Below are 20,083 nucleotides of genomic sequence, written 5' to 3'. Positions count from 1 at the left end.
AAATCCCATGCTTTAGTGATACTTGTAAATTATTCAAGGCACTGTACTGTGGTATTCCTCATTGGCACTTAGAACACAAATGAAGGATGTCTTGATAAACTAAGTATCTTCCTATTTGAAATGTGCAGAGACATAATTTACTAAGTTGGTTACAGTCAACAAGTAGGGACTGAATTTTATTCTTCAATGAGAATTACAGAGCATGAGAACCAAACGATCTCAATGTCCCTAAAAAGGAAATTGATGCCCTTTTATTCTACCTGAGTTAAAACAATGATGAATCTCATCAGAGTTCATGGGAATCGTAATAAATAACTACTAAACCAGACTTAAGATCAATGCTATGAACACACCAAGATCATATACAATTAATTAGTGCTACAGTTTGGTTTTAAATCTTTAAAACTTCAAAACACACCTTTTTATTTACTTTAGCAGACAAAATAACTTACTTATAAAAGTAACATCATTTACAGAACTCTAATACATTTTTTTCAAAATTTAAAAATAAACAATAGCACTATTTTGCATTCTGATTTTACAGGGAAATAAAGCTTTTTGGCACATAATGTTCTATCAAAAATGGAAAGCTGAATCAGTTTGCTTTGCTTTTCACAACAGAAATAAGCATTTATACTTATTAGCATTGGTAGATCAACTTAATGACAAGAAAAGTTTGCTGGAAAACAGAATCATTGGAAAAATAGGATCTGGTGCCACCTACTGAGCGGCAATAGCAATGTGACCTTGGGTATTAGCCATCAAGTTAGGTAACACACTATAATTTTAGCTACATGCAACAGTACCCCTGTGGTCAAGGCTTAAAAGCTACATGCAAAAATGGAAACGACTGCTGTATTAGGAATGAGGCTTGATGGATGTTTTTTTTTTTCTTTAAATGCCACCCGACCTTTTAAAGGAAAGGAAACCAAGGAGGTAGTTAAAAATGATTACTGAACACGAGGAATACTGAAGAGAGGAAGACTTTGGCAAATTAAGTAAACGAAAAGTTCCATGATCAAGAGCGACTTAGGTAGGGTCTCTTACTCATGGAGAGACTGGTGGAAGGCAGTTATGTCCTTGGGTATTTATGGCAGATCAGAATTAAGGACTTAACTTTTTTCCCCTGCTATTTACATAAAAAGCTGGTTTATTTGAAAAAATTATCAACCCAGACTGCCAATAAAGTGGCACTTAGGAACTATTGATATAATGATAATTGACACCCATACTGACCATCTGGAGGAACAAAAAACCCTGGAGGGTTTTTTTGATTAGCAAAGTTATTTTTTGTTTGGTTGAATTTACTCAAATAGACCCCCTCAATACCAACAATGCTGAGAGCATTCCATAAGAGTTGGGGCACAATCCTAAGTCTTGGAAAGGTAGACTTCCTAGAACATTTTCATGGACTGGCAAGTTTTTTTATTATTATTATTATCATCATTACTTTGGTAGTAGCTTTTGAGAATGTTACCTTCGTGTAAGGCCAGGGCGCCCTGAGTACTAAGAGCTTGCCTAAGACAGGTCTGTGGTTCTCCTTTCCTTCATAACATGTCTCACAGTCCATAATTTGTTTCTCAGCTGTCCACCAAGAGGGCAGGGGCCTTGTCTATTCTGTTTGTTACCATATAACCAGCACTTAATTATGTCTGGCACATGTACGTGCTCAAAAAATGTCAGTTGGGTGAGTGAATGAATAAATGAATACATCTCGTACAGTACAACCAACCTAAGGGGAAGAGGCGAAAAGAGGAAAAAAACCCTCACAAAAGTGAAGACGACAGTGATGGACAGAAGAGAGATGAGCATCAGTTCCATCAACTGGGGGTAGACTTGATGCCAAAAAAAAATTGCCATCATTCAACAACTGGTGATACCTGTTTGGAGATTCAAAATACCTGAAAGATTTTAAATGAAAGTTAATATTAAAACAAAGTGTTCTCTGGAAGATTCACTTGTAAACAAGTTAATGAAAACCCTGTTACTACATCAAGATGTTAATAGGAGCCTAGCGTTGGGATGTTTCAAGATGAAGTGGACTCTGCTGAATACACCAGGTGAACGTCTAGAGGCCCATAGAGGGAGCGTAGCACACTGATGACTTTTTCTTGAATGGTGTCAACTTGCTCAGAAGGACAATAATCATCCAGACTTGACCTGGAACCAAGCAGAGAAAGAGAAAGGAAAAGAAAAATACACATATATAGGATGAGATCATACCGTGCAGTGAGGAAAAGCCTGCATGTGTTGACTTCAATGTAAATTAGAAATGAAGGTGTGTTGAATTTTGGTATAATAACTGTTGAAAGCTACTAAACGTTTACTCTATGTCAGGCGCATTACATGAATTATGTTCTTTAATCTTCTCAGCAACTCTCTGAAATAGGTACATTTACCATCCCTTTAAAGGAGTCTGAAACAGAGAAAGATTAACCTGCACAGGCCACATACTAGTAAGTGTTGGTGATGGGATTCAGAACCATACAGCATGTCTTCAAAGCCTCAGTGCTTAATACTAGACTGTTGTTTCCCTGAAAGGGAGATGTTGCTTGGGAACACTGGGGCTAATTATATTAGTGACTGGGCATCATGTTTCACATTCTTTTATTATGTGTACACTCAGGCTAGAAATTATGAGGGTAGAGGCATTCCAACCGATAAAAGGGTTCTGCTTCTATAAACAATTTGCTAACCACACAAGCGTACAAGATCAACCAAAATGAAATGTGTGGATGTGCTGGTGTTCGGATTGGTCTCTTAGGTAGTATTAAGAGAAGAGAGCAAAGTGCGATGGGGCAGCAATCTGCACTTTGGGTCTTTCTAGAATCACCAACTGTAATTTGAGTGGCACCAGCCAGTAACAATGTCGTTGATAATTTTAGCCAGATTAGTATCTAAAATGATTTTATCAGTGTCTCCTGGTTCTGAACTGGGGTGAGGAAATCCATTGGAAATCCCACTGGATTGGAAAATGGCATAGAAATCTTTATAGGAGGAAATGGAACTAGTTATCTAGCCTACTCCTTATCACAAGTATTTTAGACCTAAAGAAACAATCTGTAAGACTTCAGATGAACTCATTTCATTCTATGGTGATTAGTTTATTTTTGAGGCTTGATGTAAACAATTTTTAATTATTAAATACTGTCTAACATACACATATGGATAAAGGCCTACTTTAAGAAAGCAGGATATGTAAAAGTTTAATTTATTAGCCTTAAAAAATAAGGGGCATTTCAATGCTTTCACAAAGATTTCTGGCTTCTTTAAAACAGTATTAGATTAGCTCTTGACGGGAGCTACCCACAAGAGGGAGTTTTGGAAATCTGCAGGTACATTTTTGATTGTCACAATGACAACTAGGGGACCAGGGAAGAGGGCAGGGCTGCTAGAGTGCTTGCAATATGCAGGATAGTCCTGCAATGTGAATATCAATTGTCCTGTGTCCTGTACAGTCTCCAAGGTCCACGGAGCACTTATGTAAGTGAAAAACCTGTTGTTAATTTTTTGAGCCTAGAATTTAATACTCTTCTACATATGAACAAAGTATTTTTGAAAATGGATTAAACTAAATTTTCCAGGAATGCAAATACTCTGTGAATTGAGGGAAGAGTGGACTTTAATTTCAGAACTTTACCAAGATGTTCCTGTGACTAGACTAACCATGTTGCCATGGGAGTGCTGTTCATGGTATTTGGGCAATACGACACACTGGATCTGTTGGCATTTTTAACAACTGCATTTAGTGACTCTTTGTAAAGATGCCAGTTTGGTGCAGCATTTTAATATATATTACTCTATTATCAATTACTTTCATTTCTCCTTTATGTTATGATTTTTTTGGTGTGTGGAGATATGAATATATATTTAAATTATGTGTATAGGTAGGTTACTGCTATAAACGAAATGTTTGTGTGCCCCCAAAATTACTATGTTGAAACCTGATCCCCAATGTAATTCTATTTGGAGGTGGAGGTCTTTGGAAGGTGATTAGATCATGAGGATGGAGTCCTCATGAATGAGATCAATGCCTTTATTAAAGAGGCCCTAGAGAGCATCTTCACCCCTTCGTTTTATGTGAGGTTACAGGGAGAAGATGGCTGTCTATGAACCAGGAAGCAGGTCCTCACCAGACTCTGAATCTGCTGGTGCCTTCATCTTGGACTTTCCAGCCTACAGGTCTGTGAGAAATAAATTCCCGTTGTTTATAAGCCACCCAGTCTAAGATATTTTTGTTATTGCAGCCTGAATGGATTAAGACAATGATATCATCTACATATTATAAATGCTATCTAAATATATTTAAATTATGTGTATATAGATTAGATTATCTATGAATTTCATTCAGGATGGTAAAAGAATTCTCAAAATATTTCTCATAAGATATATAATATTACTTGCCTGAGCATTTAAAGTACTTATTTTAGAAACTCACAGTTACATACAAAATGAGTCCAAAGATTAACATAGAAAAGAAATGTTTATTAAATTGTTGTAACTATTCAGCACATTAGTACATTCAAATTTAAAACATGGTAGCAGCTAAATATTCATCTGTAGGACACAGAAATGGGAATTCTTATGTTCAACTGAATAACATCACCAACTTCAAAGACAAGATTAACAGGAGTTGTATGTTGTTTGCCAACCATCACTAACAGGAAAGAGAAAATATAACACCTGAATTTCGAGCTGAGTAGGTAAAAGATTAGTAGGTAAGAACTACTGCATTAGTAATCATTAGATTCATCTATGGAGATGAATTAATTTCCCACTGCCATTGTAACAAATTACTACAAACTTAGTGACTTAAAGCAAAACAAATTTATTACCTTACAGTTGTGTTGGAGCTCAGAAGTCCTAAAACAAAGGTGCTGTCAGGGCTGTATTTCTTCTCTAGGCTCTAGGGAAGAATCTGTTTCCTTGTCTTTCTGGCTTCTAGAGGCTGCATGAATTCCTTAGCTCAAAGCCCCATCCTCCATCTTCAAAGCCAGCAGTCTAGCATCTTCCAATCTCTCTGATTCTGACCTTCCTGCCTTTCTCTTATAATAACCCCTGTGATTACATTGGGCTCACCCGGATAATCCAGGATAATCTCCTCAATTTCAAGCTCCTTGAGTTAACTAGATATGCAAAGTCCCTTCTGCCATATAAGGCAACATATTCACAGGCTCTGGAGATAAGGATGTGGACATATTTGGTGAGCCATTATTCAAGCTACCACACTTACCTTGCAATTGTCACTACAGTAGGTTTTGGCAAATTTTTTAGAACGTAATACACAGATTGAATAAGATATTCAATTTCTTGTTCTGTGCTGATATGGTGAGGAAGTTCTGAATAATCACATGTTAGACCAGCCTGGTGAACCTGAAAATAAGACAATTAAAAATTACAAGGTAATGTTGTTGTTTTCAGAAGATTCTTTAACCATTTATGGCCTTGCTGACAAATTTTTAATATTTTTGTGGATTAGGATTGTTTCTTCCTTAATAGTTTCCATGCCATAGCAATTATTTATACTTTGAAGTTTTGGAAGAACTGGCCTGTGTACCAGTTTGGGCCTGATGCCTTTTCTAGGAATAATTCTTTATTTTATGATTGCGGATTCATTCAGTTTCTGTCTTTACTTCAGTCTATTTTGATAATTTACATTTTCTAGCAAATTGTCCATTTCACCTGGACTCTAAAAGCTAATATAAATTGGTACATAGTATTCTCACCTTACTTTTCTTTCAACAAATTATTTTATTTACTTTTTAAATACATGTAATGAGTACTACATTTAAAGCTTCAAGATGATACAAGGGGAAGACTTCCTCCTACCTTACTGAACCTACTGTTTTGAGTTTCTTGTGTACGCTTCATGTATAACCATATATACTGATATCTTATACATGTGTTGTAAATGTAAATGACTGGTGTTCCAGTCTTAGCACTAAACTAAATGTGCCTAAGAGCTAGAAATGGCCCACAGGCTGACATTTTGCAGCCTCTGCTTTAAAGTTCTGAAAACTGGAATTCAAATATATTGCAGTTTTGCCTAGGGTACATAAGTGCGAAGTATGGAAACAAACACTAATCTACTGTATTATTGGAGGCTCTGGATACACATCAAAGATTTAACTGGCAATGATCAGTCAATGCACTAAAAAAAGAGACTCTGCATGTTCTTTTCTACTAAAATGATCAAAACACCTAGTGTTCTAACCCTGCAGCTATGGGCACATTATATTTGATTACATAATCTGCTACCAAGCCTATGCCATCCTTTTTCTCAACAAACAATGTACAAAACCGCACCCCCTCCACCACCAGAAAATTCAGATGCAATGCGATGACTAAAGTAGACCTGCATGAAGACACATTAAACAATATCATGTGCACTCAAAGCAGTTTTAAACCCTAAATGTCTTCTCACTATCATTCTTAGTAATTGCCATTAAAAAAAAGGGTGAGTCTTGAGTTATCTCTGATTTAACCAAAATATTCTTTTGCTGGTATTTTTTATTCTTACAAAGTTAGCATTAAATAAATACATAAACTTCAGTTCAAATAAAGTGGTTTGATTATATTCCACAAATAAATAAAACACTACAGCAAAACCACAATTTATTAAAAGTAAAAGAAACACCAGAAGTAAAAGAAGCAGAAGACCTGGAGGTCTCAGCTCTGGCACAAAATTTGAGAAAAGGCACCCGAACTTCAACTTCAAATGGGAAAATTTATGCTTAAATACTACAAAGTGATACAAAAATAAAAGAAATTATCATTAAAGGCGTCCTCTTTTGACACAGCATTCAGATTGCTGTTGGCAAACAAACTTATACAGCTAATATAGTTAAGATGTGCTGGCCACAATGGCTTCTATTGTCCTTCTATTTGGTTTTTACAATCAGAAAAGTTTTCAGAGAGAGAGGAAAGAAAGAAGGGGGAAGGGAGTATAAAAATGAATCAATAAAGAATAAGCAAATGTAGAAATTTTCTCTTCTAAAAGAAATCTTTTCTCTGGCAAGGAGAGATCTGACCATAGGCAAAATTAATAAATCCACAGTACTTCTGCTTCATACATAAAATTGGCAAAAGCGTGTTTTTCCTGGAAAACTTTTCCAGTGTTCTGGCTTCTAAAAAGTATGTATTTCTTTCACTTCTTCTTTTTTTTTTTTTTTAAATCCACTCACACTTTCCAGGAACACAAATAAAAGTGAATCACTTTAACAAAGAGCACATTTTTCTAGCCAGAAAAATGCCTTTCTTAAAGGGTCATTTTATACTTCAATGTAAGTATTTACCATTTCATAGTCCGGCGCTTCCATCCGTTTTTTCAAACTTTGTACCAGTGGAACTAGTGATTCCATTCTGGAAAAAAGCAGCCCTCAATTAAACATCACATCACCTCAACTAAAATTACAGTAGCAAATGAAATTTACCATTAACAATATGTTTCATATGATTCTTGGGAAATTCAAGTTGTTCAAATGTCATCTTAAAATATTAAGAAACAAAGGTTCCCTGCTGTTTTCTTTTCTTTTTTAAAAATTTATTTAATTATTTTTGGCTGCACTGGGTCTTTGTTGCTGTGCACAGCCTCTCTCTAGTTGCGGCGAGCGGGGGCTACTCTTTGTTGCGGTGCGCGAGCTTCTTATTGCTACGGCTTCTCTTGTAGCAGAGCACGGGCTCTAGATGCGTGGGCTTCAGTAGTTGTGGCACGCGGGCTCAGTAGTTGGGGCTCGCGGGCTCTGGAGCACAGGGTCAGCAGTTGTGGTGCACAGGCTTAGTTGCTCTGCCGCATGGGGGATCTTCCCATACCAGGGAACGAACCCATGTCCCCTGCATTGGCAGGTGGATTCTTAACCACTGCGCCACCAGGAAAGCCCCTCCCTGCTGTCTTCTTACTTAAAAGATTACAGATTGTGTTAAAGATTAAAAATTGGCATTCAAGAAACTGAGGCTTTCCTCTTCTTTAAAAATGGAAGTTCTACTGTGACTTTAAAAATTATTTTGATCAGCAAGAAAACTAAGTGCCTTTAGCACCCTGTGATGAAAAAAGATAGTTTCCCAAAAGTTAAAAAAAAAAAAAATTAAGGACATATTTATTGACATATACAATTATAACTGGAAAAGTTTTATACTGTCTGATATAATAACAATGGTGCTTTTAAGTTATTTAATATAGATGGAACTCTTTGGAAGCCCTGATTAATTAGTGTTTCTAGTATTTTAATGCCACCTCTACCAATACCCACTCATCTGCTGGGAGGGAAAAAATAAAGACAAAAGGAAGGCATGGAGGCCTGTCTACCCACTCACCCTATTACGTCTCCCTTTTTATTAACGACACTTTCTGGGCTTCTGGACCCTAATCACCCACCTCTTCTATTTCCTTAGGAATAGTGAAGACTCCTTCATGCTGAGGGTCTGACCCTTTAGGGGCATGGTAAGTTTGGGGAGACGTTTCTTGCTGTCTGACTCACTTTTCCTTTGTGCTATTCTTTTTTCCTCCAATTCCAGTCACAGTTTAAACGCACCACTGCTGTAGCCTTGTTGTTTCTTCAAGGCTGTGACAGAACTGCCTGCAGGTGGTGAAGAGCTAAGTGTGCTCAGTAGGCAGGTGGGTTTCAGTGGAAGGTGGCTAGATTCAGGATTCTAAAGTTGTCAGGCTATTTTGTTCGTTTTGTTTCATTTAATTTTAAACTTGGCTTGAGACTTCACAAAATAGTAGGTATTCTTCAATATTCCTGGGAAGAATCATGTTCTGTGACTTATTTCTATATCTCCATCTTCCATCATAATTTCAAAAAGGAGGGAATCATTTTTAGATCTAGCGCCCTATAGTGAAGAGGAAAAGCATTAACTTATGTTAAAGTGCCTGATCAGTATTTACTGATATGATTAATACTACTGTGGTTTATTCTTCCATACCACTGCTTTCCTTAGTGACAATAAAGTTTTACGATACTTATATTTCAGGGATGTTTCTGAACATTTTATTTTTAAGTGAAAATTGCACTGAATATTTTAAATAGGTAATACACATAGCAAAAGGAGATACTAATTTTTTAAAAAATATTTATTTATTTATTTGGTTGCACCAGGTCTTAGTTGTGGCAGGCGGGCTCCTTGGTTGCGGCTTGTGGGTTCCTTAGTTGCAGCATGCAAACTCTTGGTTGCGGCATGCGTGTCGGATCTAGTTCCCTGACCAGGGATCGAACCCGGGTTCCCTGCATTGGGAGCGCAGAGTCTTAACCACTGCGCCACCAGGGAAGTCCCAAGAAGATACTAATTTTTAAAAAGCAATTTATCTAGCAAATTTAGCAATATATCTAGGATTAAATACAGTAGAGTTGGAGAAAAAAAAAATTTGAGGGTCTTACCCAGGATTTGAAGCCCATTTCTGTACAGTTTCTTCATCATCACCATCACACAAATCGGCAAAAGCAGCTTCTAAATCTTCTAATTGATGAATTCGAGTATCAACACAATCTACCAAATCTTCCTTTAAACACATTGAAAAGCCGAGATTATATAGTTACTCTTTCAAAAAAACAAGTGAAATCCCATTACAATGAAAATTTGATTCAATTAGTTAAAACATAATTTTTCAAGTACTAACCATGGGCTTCCTCAAGAAACACACACCAAGATTTTGGACAGTTGTGTGCGAGTACTCCAACATCATGTAAGATATTATTAGATATGTGATAAATAGACAAACACAAAAGAAACAAATGGAGGATACCTCTGTCAGGTTGGTACCAGGCTTTTTAAATTGGTACAGCTCTTGTAGGATTTTGTACTCCTCCTGGAAAACAAAACAAAAAATCCATATACTAGAAAAAAGATTAATTTTTCAATGATATGCTTTAAATAAAAAATGGCTGTGATACAAGAGCATCTTAGATAATCATTTAAAAGTTAGTCAGGGAATATGTATAATTCATATTTCATTGTAAATATTATCACTTCTTTAGGGTAACTCTATCCATCTGGGCATGACAAGAATGTGTAAAAATTAGCTATGGAAGAAGACTTAATGGCTAACAGGTAATAAGATGAAAATATTTCTAATAATATTCTACTCTATAAATGGATACATCCTAGGACCTGAACAGATTTTCCCTATTTATGGGAAATACACATATCTTAGTAACAACAATAACAAAACTCTCCACGTTCACTTTGCAGCCCTTTCCCGAGCCAGAGAAGAGAGCTCTGGAGTACAAAGGCAATCCTGGAGGCAGATGCAATGGAAGGATTTTGCAGGAGAATGTCTCCCCTTATTCAGCACAGCCAGGCAGCCCCACTACAGGTAGGTATATCTGGCCCCAATAATCTTATTTAGGAGCATTGTCAGGAAGGGGTTACACACAAGACCTAAAATTCCTTAAGCACAATGCTGTGTACTATCCTCATCATAACAATCCTGTGAGCTGGGTATGATTATTATTTTGATTTTATACTTGAAGAAACTGTGGGTCTGAAAGGTTAAGTAACTTTCCCAAGATCATACAGCTAATAAGCAGAAGTAACAAACAGAACTTAACGCTTTCTGACTTTTGAACATGTTTTTTTAAAAAATAGCTATTAAACTATAAGGTATAATACATGCTCTTTTCAAAAAGTTCTACAGAACCAAAGGATATAAAGGAAACAATATCCCCACTTTCTCAGGTTTCCTTATAGCACAGGAAAAGGAATAACTGTCATTATGTTTCTTATATAACCTTTTAGAAATTCCCATTACAAGTATTTGGTGAGTATATTTGTAGGATAAATTCATAAAGTCAGGTTTTTTAGCTTCCAGGTATGCCCATTCTCATGTTTTCTAAATATTTCTAAGGTCATTTCATAATTCTGAACGCTGGTAGTTATAGTCACTGGTCCATATACAATAGCAGGAAAGAAGCAGAGGGCAATTTTTCCCCCTTATTGCAAGCTGGGAGAGCACTCTAGTTCCCCCATTCTTGCTCCAGATTACACTACAGTTGACCCTTGAACAACATGGTTTTGAACTACACAAGTCCACTTACACATGGATATTTTTCTGTATATTGGAAATGTTTTTGCAGATCTGCAACAATTTGAAAAAATTTGCAGGCCAACTGTATAGCCTAGAAATATTGAAAAAATTAAGAACAAGTTAAGTATGTCATGAATGCATAAAATGTAGAAAGATACTAACCTATCCTTACATAGGCACAAGATGAATGATATTACTATAAAATTAATAATGGGTTAGTTTTCCTACTGTTTTACAACTTTGCTTTCAAAGAATCACATTACTGTACAGTATGCCCCTCTCTCTCCTAATTGGAGAAACCGCATATCATCTTATCACATAAGTGGTTTTTAAAAAAATTTAACAATGTTTCCAATAGTGTACTATGAATATGACTGTAATACGGTATGCCATAAAATTTTTATAATGATTCATTCATTAGCATACAGGCTAGGCTACCGTGAAGCAATCATGTCAATTACACTAGGCTACCGTAAAGCAATCACATTGCTGCTTCCTCATCATCAATGCATGAATCGTTATAACTGTAAATAAATATGACTTTGTCACATTATCTTTTCATTTTTGATATCTAGTGCTAGATACGTATAACAGTATAACAGTATAACAGTGTTTGTATCATATGAGACAATACTGATGTAGGTTCATCTTATTAACATGATATAAACTTATGGTATTGATAAATACAGTACAGTACTGTCAATGTGTTTTCCTTATGATGTCCTCAACATTTTCCTTTCTCTAGCTTACTTTATTATAAGAATACAGTATATAATACATATAACATACCAAGTATGTGTTAATTTACTGTTTACATTATCAGTAAGGCTTCCGGTCAACAGCAGGCTATTAGTAGTTAAATTTTGGAGGAGTCAAAAGTTATACCTGGATTTTTGACTACACAGGGAATCGGCACCCCTAACCTCTGTGTTGTTCAAGGGTCAACTGTACATTCTCCAATTTCACCTATTTTTAATCAGTACCTATTAAAGATCTTTGATAATTTAGATAAATCACAATGGCTTCCAATATGCACACAGAACAAGGAGTGTAAAGTGCAACATCATTGTCATGAATCAAATACTGAACTTAGGTAGAAAAAAGACAGTTAATTTGAATCCCCAAAAGAACCAATCTGGAACAACCTCCCATATGTTAAGGTAAGCAGTTATATGTGCTCATAAAATGCACCTGGGAATGCTCACTTGGATCATGAATTTACCAGTTTCTTAAAGGCACACATAGTTCTACCTCAGACCTGTGCATACTAATAGTGTCTGGTGATTTGCATTTAAGATCTGATGAGGTACCTGAAGGATCACAGGACTGAATCATTAGCTACAAATCATACATGTGTAATCAGGCACCTCAATGTTCAGTGAAAAATTTGTCACATGGGATTGTATATACATAGAATATCTCTGGGAAGATATACCAAGAAACTAGCCATGGTATTTGTTTCTAAGAAACTGGGGGAATGGAGAAGGAGTAAGAGAGTGACATATACCCTTCTTAACGTATACACCTTTTTGTGCTACAGCTGACCCTTAAACATCATGGGTTTGAACTACGTGGGTCCATATGTGGCGTTTTTCAGTGAATATACACTACAGTTCTACACAATCCACGGCTGGGTCAATCTTCAGATGTGGAACTGTGGATACCAAGGGCCCACTACAAAGTTATACGCACATTTTTGACTGTGCGGAGGGCTGGTGCCCCAACCTCCATGTTGTTCAAGGGTCAACTGTATATGATTTTATTTTTTTCAACCACCTGTTTACACACTACCCCAACTAATAAATGCAAAATAATGAACACTATCTAGAGCAGGGATTAGCAACCTATGGCCTACAATCTGTTTTTGTATATCCCTCCAGTGGGTATACAAAAATTGAATAGTATTGACAATTTTAAAGGGTATAAAAACAACAAAGAAGAATATGTGACAGAGACCACATGGGGTCCCCCACAAAGTGATTACTATCTGGCTGTCTGCTGAAAGTTTCCTGATCCCTGATCTACAGAAATGTCATACAATTCTCCCGAGCCATGTTTTAAAAATACCACATTTGGGACTTCCCTGGCGGTCCAGTAGTTGGGACTTCGCCTTCCAATGCAGGGGCAAGGGTTCAATCCCTGGTGGGGGAGCTAAGATCCCGCATGCCTCGTGGCCAAAAAACCAAAATAGAAGCAATACTGTAACAAATTCAATAAAGACTTCAAAAATGGTCCACATCAAAAAAAAAAAATACCCCATTTACCTGAGTGAACATTTCTTTGAAGGGATTCTTGACTGAAAAAAAATCTAAGTCAATATCTAAAACAAATGCATCCCCTTTCTCCAAAATTTCCAGGATTTCTCCAGTGCTGACTGAAGTGTGGCATTCTTGGCTTTCAGAAGAACATGAACATGATGGTTGTAGACAAGTTTGGTCTCTTCTCTGTGTCACTGAGTCATTTTCCAGTCCTTCTGAACAAGATTCACCATTAGTAGAGGCAGTGTTCTCTGCGTCCTCCAGTGCTAGCCTTGGCTTCTTAGCAGAAGACACTGCGTCATTTTCTTCTTGATTGTTACAGAGTTTATAAGGTTTCACCATAATTACATCCAATTGTAAAGGTTTTTGGTTCTCTAGCTGGTCTTCAGTTACATAAAGACCATCACTTAGAAAGTAGTGATCTGTACTTGTAACCCTGGATCAGAGGAAAAAAATATTTTAAAGACGAAAGGACAAATTAGCTGACATTTCATATAGAATTTCAGAAATACAAGAAAGGACATATTTGACAAAAACTGAGAGCTGTCTCTAATATTTGTACTTCCTGTTCTTCTAAGGAAATAGGGTTCCCCAAATTTTTAGCTGGGCACACAACTGTCCAAAGTAAAGACCGTATTTCACAGTCTATCTTGCAGCTAGGTGTGGTCATTTGACTAAATTCTGGTCAAAAGCCATGAGTGGAAGAGAAGAATACAGAGCCTCGCCCTCCCCTCCCCATCGACTGGCATGTGAACAAGGTGGTGGCAAGCCCCACTTGGACTCTGAGGACAAAGGCGATACTCTAGAGATGGGGGAGCAACAAGACAGAAGACACTGGCGTTCTCCAAACTGTAGGGCGGTCACATTGGCCCTGGACTGCGTGTGGTCAACTCTAACATGAGAAAGAAATAAATGGTCCTGTTTAGCCAGTGCTTTGGATCTCTCTCATACCAGCTGGAACTTTACCCAAAAAAATCACTTAAGAGAAAAATTATATCTGGAAATAATTTATAATAATAATAATAGAAGCTCCCTGACATATTTCAAAGCTTCATTAAATTTTATATAACTATAACATTTTAATATGAAAAGCAACTTTAAAAAATCTTGTGCATGTGCAGAATGCATTTCACAAGTTGTAGATTTCTGATTTTAGACATATCAGCATGTTCTTAGCTTTTCAACTATATTACGCCTTGGTAAATACTTTGAACAGCAAAACCAAATGCTTCTTCCAGAGGTAGGATCTACCCAATTAAAATAATGGTTAACATTTATTTCCCACCCACCCTCCTCTAGCATATACAGCCTTAAGTTTAAAAAGATACAATTTTCTAAGAAAAGATTAATGACAATAAAACTAATGTCCAAGATTATTAAAAACTGTACCATCCTAAGAAAGACAAAGGCTGTATCCCCCAATCTAAATCTGTATTCTTCTTTAATAAGGAACATTTTACTTTGTTCACATCCGTACAAACACATACATACATCTCAGACTGCATACCTATATGTGTGTCTTTTCCATAAATTTTTACTTGCAGGATTAACTAAAATCATGAGATAATAAAAATCTTCCTAATATTGTTATTACACATTGAGTATCAAATGTCTGTTTCAGATTGCTCAAAATTAATTTGATTTTGCAGAAACCTGTTACAGGTTAAATTAGGCCTACTCACCAAAGTACTTAATAAAAACCCTACCACTCTTTCATATAAACCAGTATTATGTATAATATTTGTATGTGGAGCCCTATTTATTTGTTATTATATCCTCAATAAATACAATTTTTATGTACACACAGAAAAGTTACTTGTCCAATTGATAAGAACATACAACAAAAGTTAATTGTATCATTAAAGATAAATCAGAAATAAAAAGTATCATTTTCAGTGAGATAGACTGTATTTCATTTTCAGTGTATTACCATTTCATCCCACTATCCTTCAGGTTCTAGAAAGTCATGATTCCACTGCTTAAAACATTCATCCCATAACAAGAGAATTTAGAAAGCCAAGAACATTCTGATACTTCTAAAGATATTACAGTATCACAAGCTACATAAAACATTGGTTAAATAGCTTATACACCAAAAATAATTGCATATGTAACTCAAGTCAGAGAATGCTGCTATTTAATTTAGATTAGGTAATTATCTAGAGCTCACCATATTAATAAAATTAAAACCCCAAATCTACTTTTCAGCCACTGAATTTATAAAAAAACCAAAGTGAGATAATTTTGCTTTTTCACTGCAAATTGTTAAATTCAGCAGACAAAAGTTACATTGGAAGGAAAAACTAAAATGTTATCATTAAATATATAAATCTATAAGGTACTTCAATGATTTAATGGAGTTAGTCATCAATGGAGCCAGGTTTCCAGAGGAGGAAGATCATGTTATTCAAAAACCAACTTGACTAGCAACAAAATACAAATGATGTGTGAAAAAGATCAAGAGACTTGCAAATTTGTTCCTGGTGTTTCGAGAACTCTTTTTGGAAGAGTTGAGGGCTAATCTGACCCCATTTTTGTGTAGAGATACTTATACGTTATTACAGGGATCTAAAATCAGATAGAAGAAGTATTCAATCCCTTTCATACTCATAAATATGAGGAAATTACCTGATTGTTGTGGTTGAAGTGTCTTTGCCTACTAAAAAATGATGTCTGCCCTCTCTGATTTGCTGAGCCCATGTGGGATGAAGCCATATTACATGGGAAAAATGGCCAGCATAAACTGCAGGTATAATCCAATTCTCGATACTTAATTCTCTGGAAAGAAATAGAGAGGAAGCATGAAAACTGTTAGTAAGTAGGTTTTTCCAAATGTAATTTCATTCAGAACAATATTTTAAGACAGTAGGTCTCCAAGTGGGGTCCAAGGACCCTTGCAGGGGTTCCTGAGACCTTTTCAGTGTAACTAGTTCAAAACAATTTTTCTAAGAACACCAAGGCACTATTCCCCTTTTTCACTGTATTGACATTTACACTGACAGTACAACGCAATGGTGGTTGATGTCCTGTAAGATTAATCAAGGCAAAGGCACCAAACTCTACTAGTAGTCACTGTATTCATCACTACCAAGCACCAGTGTCCCACACCCCCATCCAGTTTCACGTGAGAAAGTCTTTCATAATTTTATTAAACTTTGATCCTGAATATACGTTTTAAAATAACCTGTGTGAGGCTTCCCTGGTGGCACAGTGGTTGAGAATCTGCCTGCCAATGCAGGGGACACGGGTTCGAGCCCTGGTCTGGGAAGATCCCACATGCCGCAGAGCGACTAAGCCCGTGAGCCACAACTACTGAGACTGCGCGTCTGGAGCCTGTGCTCCGCAACAAGAGAGGTCGCGATAGTGAGAGGCCCGTGCACCACGACGAAGAGTGGCCCCTGCTCGCTGCAAACAGAGAAAGCCCTCGCACAGAAATGAAGATCCAACACAGCCAAAAATAAATAAATAAATTAATTAATTAATAAAAAAAGAAAAAAAAAGTGATATGAACCTTAAAAAAAAAAAAAAAACCTGTGTGGCAAGATGGGAAGTGCACGGCAAGCACTTCTGCTACGTATTTTGAAGTACAACGGTTGTCTCAAGGAAAAGCACTTGTAATTGAATTGCAAGCTGAACACCATTTTTCTTGAAAGGAAGACTGACTCATAAACCATAGCTGTTCAGACTTGAACCTGAATTGCTGGATTCTACATTCCAACTAAGCTTTAAGAAATGACCACTTGTCAAGTTTTGGTATAGTATTAAAGAATATTCACAATTATCTGAAAAGGCTGTGAAAATACTCTTCATATACCTCCACCAAAACAACATATGGTAACGGACTGAATGCAGAATCTGAGAATCCAGCTGTCTTCTATAAAGGCGAATATTAAAGAGATCTGTAAAATTTAAACATTGTTACTCTTCTAAGTTTTTTTTGCTTTAGAAAATATATTTGTTTTTCATAAAAATATCTTATGCTAACATATAAAGTCCTATTATTTTGAAATGAATTAATATCTTAAACATTTCTCAGTTTTAATTTCAAATATGGTATATATCAATAAATATAACTCACATTAAAAAAAAACTCAAGAATTTTTAAGGGTGTACAGCAATCCTGAGATTAAAAAAGTTTAAAAACTATTATTCTATGACTAACTGTACAGTTGTCATACCTGCTTCATAATTCTTTTTAATTTCTAAAATATAAAATCTCTAAATATAAAAGAGAGTAAGGACAATGGTAGAGCTACCACATTTCTTTAGAAATTAGTGCTCTGAGTTTTAGTTTTAGTCAACTAAAAGAAATGTAGTAGGCTAAAATTAATTCACACAAGCATCTATATTTTAATTTTAATTTTATATTATAACAGGAAAATTACTGCTATGTAACTTTTCATTTTATACGAGTAGGCTACATTGTAACAAATGCATAAGTAAAGAGACAGTGACAGGATTTCAGGGAACTATATCACTGAAGAGAGGTCAGTAAGTCACTATTTAGAGATACACTAGGTATGTCTTTCCTGAAGAACGGACTACAAATTACCAATTTCACATCATCTCTATGATTCTGTATAACTGAAAGTCAATAGGATTTGTGACCTGAAAAGAAACAAATTGGGAGGTTGCAGGGACTCAATACTGGAAGAAAGGATACACAAACTAAAGATGCATTGCTTATACAATTATTGAACTATGTGTTCAAGACACATTTTCTTGTGCCTCCGTAACCAGACTTTTAAAGGGGTAAAGAAGAGAGAACTGGCTTAGGTAATTTCTAAAGTCTCCGACTTCTAAAATTCTAATTCTAAAGCAGCGGTTGGCAAACACTGGCTGGGCCACCTGTTTTTGAAAATAAAGTTTTATCAGAACACAGCCACTGACACTTGTTTACGTAGTGTTTACAGCTGCTTTCACACCACAAGGGCAAAAATAAGTAGTTGCAACAGAGACCATATGGCCAGCAAGCCTAAAATATTTACTATCTGGTTTGTTAAGAAAAAGTTTGGCCATACTTGTTCTAAATAAAATAAAAAAGGCAAACAAAAGCAAAACTCATGAGCTTAGCAAAGACTATTTCTCTTAATTGCTTATCATCTACTGCAAATTGTATTTCAGGTACATTAACAAAAATCACATTTTACCCGAAAAGTGTTTCCTTATCAAATACAGTGTCAGCTGGCATATTCACAGGAATAAGGAGGTCTGGATGTGAATCAAAATGCACAAAACTTATATTACTTGCAGGAAGATGCTTTGAGCCAATGGCCCGGTATATAAAGGGCAGAACCTGTAAAAGACACATAGATGCACACATTTAGAATTGGAACTGAAATCATGACCATACACTCAACTGCAGACTGAAAAACAATGCTAAACATAACTGCACATAATTTGAAGCACACCAAGTTGTTAAAAAGAAGGGAAATATGAAATTTGTTCCTTGCACATGGTTTAGACGGTCATCTCAAGCTTTATTTTTTCCTCAGAACTTCCAAGCTACACCTCCAAAGGCTTTAATGGGCATCTCTCGCCACCATGTTGCCTCCACTTCAAACACAAAGATAATGTGGGGAAACAGACAGGACTGGTACTCAGGAAAAAACTGCTGGTTAATACCCTCTCTGGCATTAAAGATGTGTTCAAGCTACCTGGGTCTCTGGGTCTTTTCCACACCTTTAGGATGGTGGTGCAGGGCTGTGTCGTCTGTAAGGCTCTTTGTCCTGTTACCGTCTCTAGAGTTCTAAGTTTAAGACTGAATTTGAAAGCACCACCTAACCCATGCTTGCTCTCTCAGACCCATACACACCATCTCTAGGTCCTGAGAGACCCAACTTCCTTCCTATTTATTCTCTTTACTTTATTCATCCACAAATCTGGAATCACCCTCTTCCTCTTTCATAGCCAGAGCATTCCCAAGGCATATGAATGCTATTTAAAAAAAAAGAAAAGTCTTAGATCACGGGACTGTCTCGTAGGCTTCCAGAAATCTAGATTAGGGCACCATTTTAGCTATTCCAAAGTAGCACTACCTCAAAAACAGAAAATATCTTTAGTGTCTATAAACTCGGGGTACCCTGTTAAAAGATTTATGCACACACTACGCACACAATAATACTAACGGCCCTATGAGTGCTACTTTGTACCCATTTCACAGATGACAGTCCACATTCTTAACAAAAGCCTCCCAGCTACACAACGGGAACGTGTAGGGAGGCCGGGACACAGTAGGAAGCCTGCGTTAATGCGCAGGTTGAGGACTCGGGGCTCTGCAGTTACACTGCCCGCGTTCGACTCCTGATGCCACCAGAGCCTCGAGGGTTAGAGGAGTCGCCCGACTCGTAGTAAGCGCCCCATAAACGTCAGCGCCTATTCTTCCAAGCTAACCGTTCTGGTGCTTTCCCCACAGCAATGCAACTCGCGTGGATAACTAATGCTGGTTATCTCTTTGGCCTCAGATGCCCAGGCTCCGCCGCCTCAGAATCGCGCGATTCTGCCCCAGGCCCGGCAGCCGCCCTCTCACCTCCTGATGATCCTCCACCACCCACACCGGGAGCTCATGGTAGCGCCGGAGCCGGGCGCTCTCTCCCGTGAACTCGCTCATGTTTTCGCTCCCAGGAGCGTCCCAGGGAGCTGCACTCCGAGAAGCCGGAGCTACCACGCCGCCTCCTCTCCTGAGAGGAAACGCGCGCTCACCCGGTTGTGGTTCTGGATTGGAGGATGTAGGGGCAGGGGGCGGGCGCCGGAGGAGTCGACGAGAACGATTGGCTTAGATGTTCATCGTTCTTATTGATGC

The 20,083-nt window shown here is 37.1% G+C and overlaps 1 protein-coding gene across 1 annotated transcript; it reads right to left on the bottom strand.

The window, feature by feature from the left end:
• Window positions 1–520: 520 nt before the first annotated feature.
• Window positions 521–19,959, bottom strand: C2H5orf22 (chromosome 2 C5orf22 homolog). Its single transcript, XM_068535189.1, has 9 exons — window positions 19,811–19,959; window positions 18,432–18,577; window positions 15,910–16,059; window positions 13,288–13,717; window positions 9,743–9,805; window positions 9,378–9,499; window positions 7,296–7,362; window positions 5,234–5,373; window positions 521–2,160 (listed from the first exon to the last, which is right to left on the bottom strand). Exons 1-9 carry the CDS (start codon window positions 19,889–19,891, stop codon window positions 2,028–2,030), a joined length of 1,332 nt encoding a protein of 443 aa, XP_068391290.1. The 5' UTR covers window positions 19,892–19,959; the 3' UTR covers window positions 521–2,027.
• Between the last annotated feature and the right edge of the window lie 124 nt (window positions 19,960–20,083).

Source organism: Eschrichtius robustus, chromosome 2, assembly GCF_028021215.1.
Source record: "Eschrichtius robustus isolate mEscRob2 chromosome 2, mEscRob2.pri, whole genome shotgun sequence".
In the NCBI taxonomy this organism is placed as follows: domain Eukaryota; kingdom Metazoa; phylum Chordata; class Mammalia; order Artiodactyla; family Eschrichtiidae; genus Eschrichtius; species Eschrichtius robustus.
This window is presented reverse-complemented; position numbering and strand designations above follow the sequence as displayed.

Bases quoted from the DNA above. Each gene is read 5' to 3' on its own strand.
- C2H5orf22 (XM_068535189.1), bottom strand. From the start codon at position 19,891: ATGAGCGAGTTCACGGGAGAGAGCGCCCGGCTCCGGCGCTACCATGAG. The intron at 9,806-13,287 runs GTAAATGGGGTA...TTTGTTTTCCAG, and splicing joins TCAAAGAAATGTTCACTCAG to GAGGAGTACAAAATCCTACA. The intron at 7,363-9,377 runs GTAAGACCCTCA...GCTTTTTTCCAG, and splicing joins AAATGGGCTTCAAATCCTGG to AATGGAATCACTAGTTCCAC.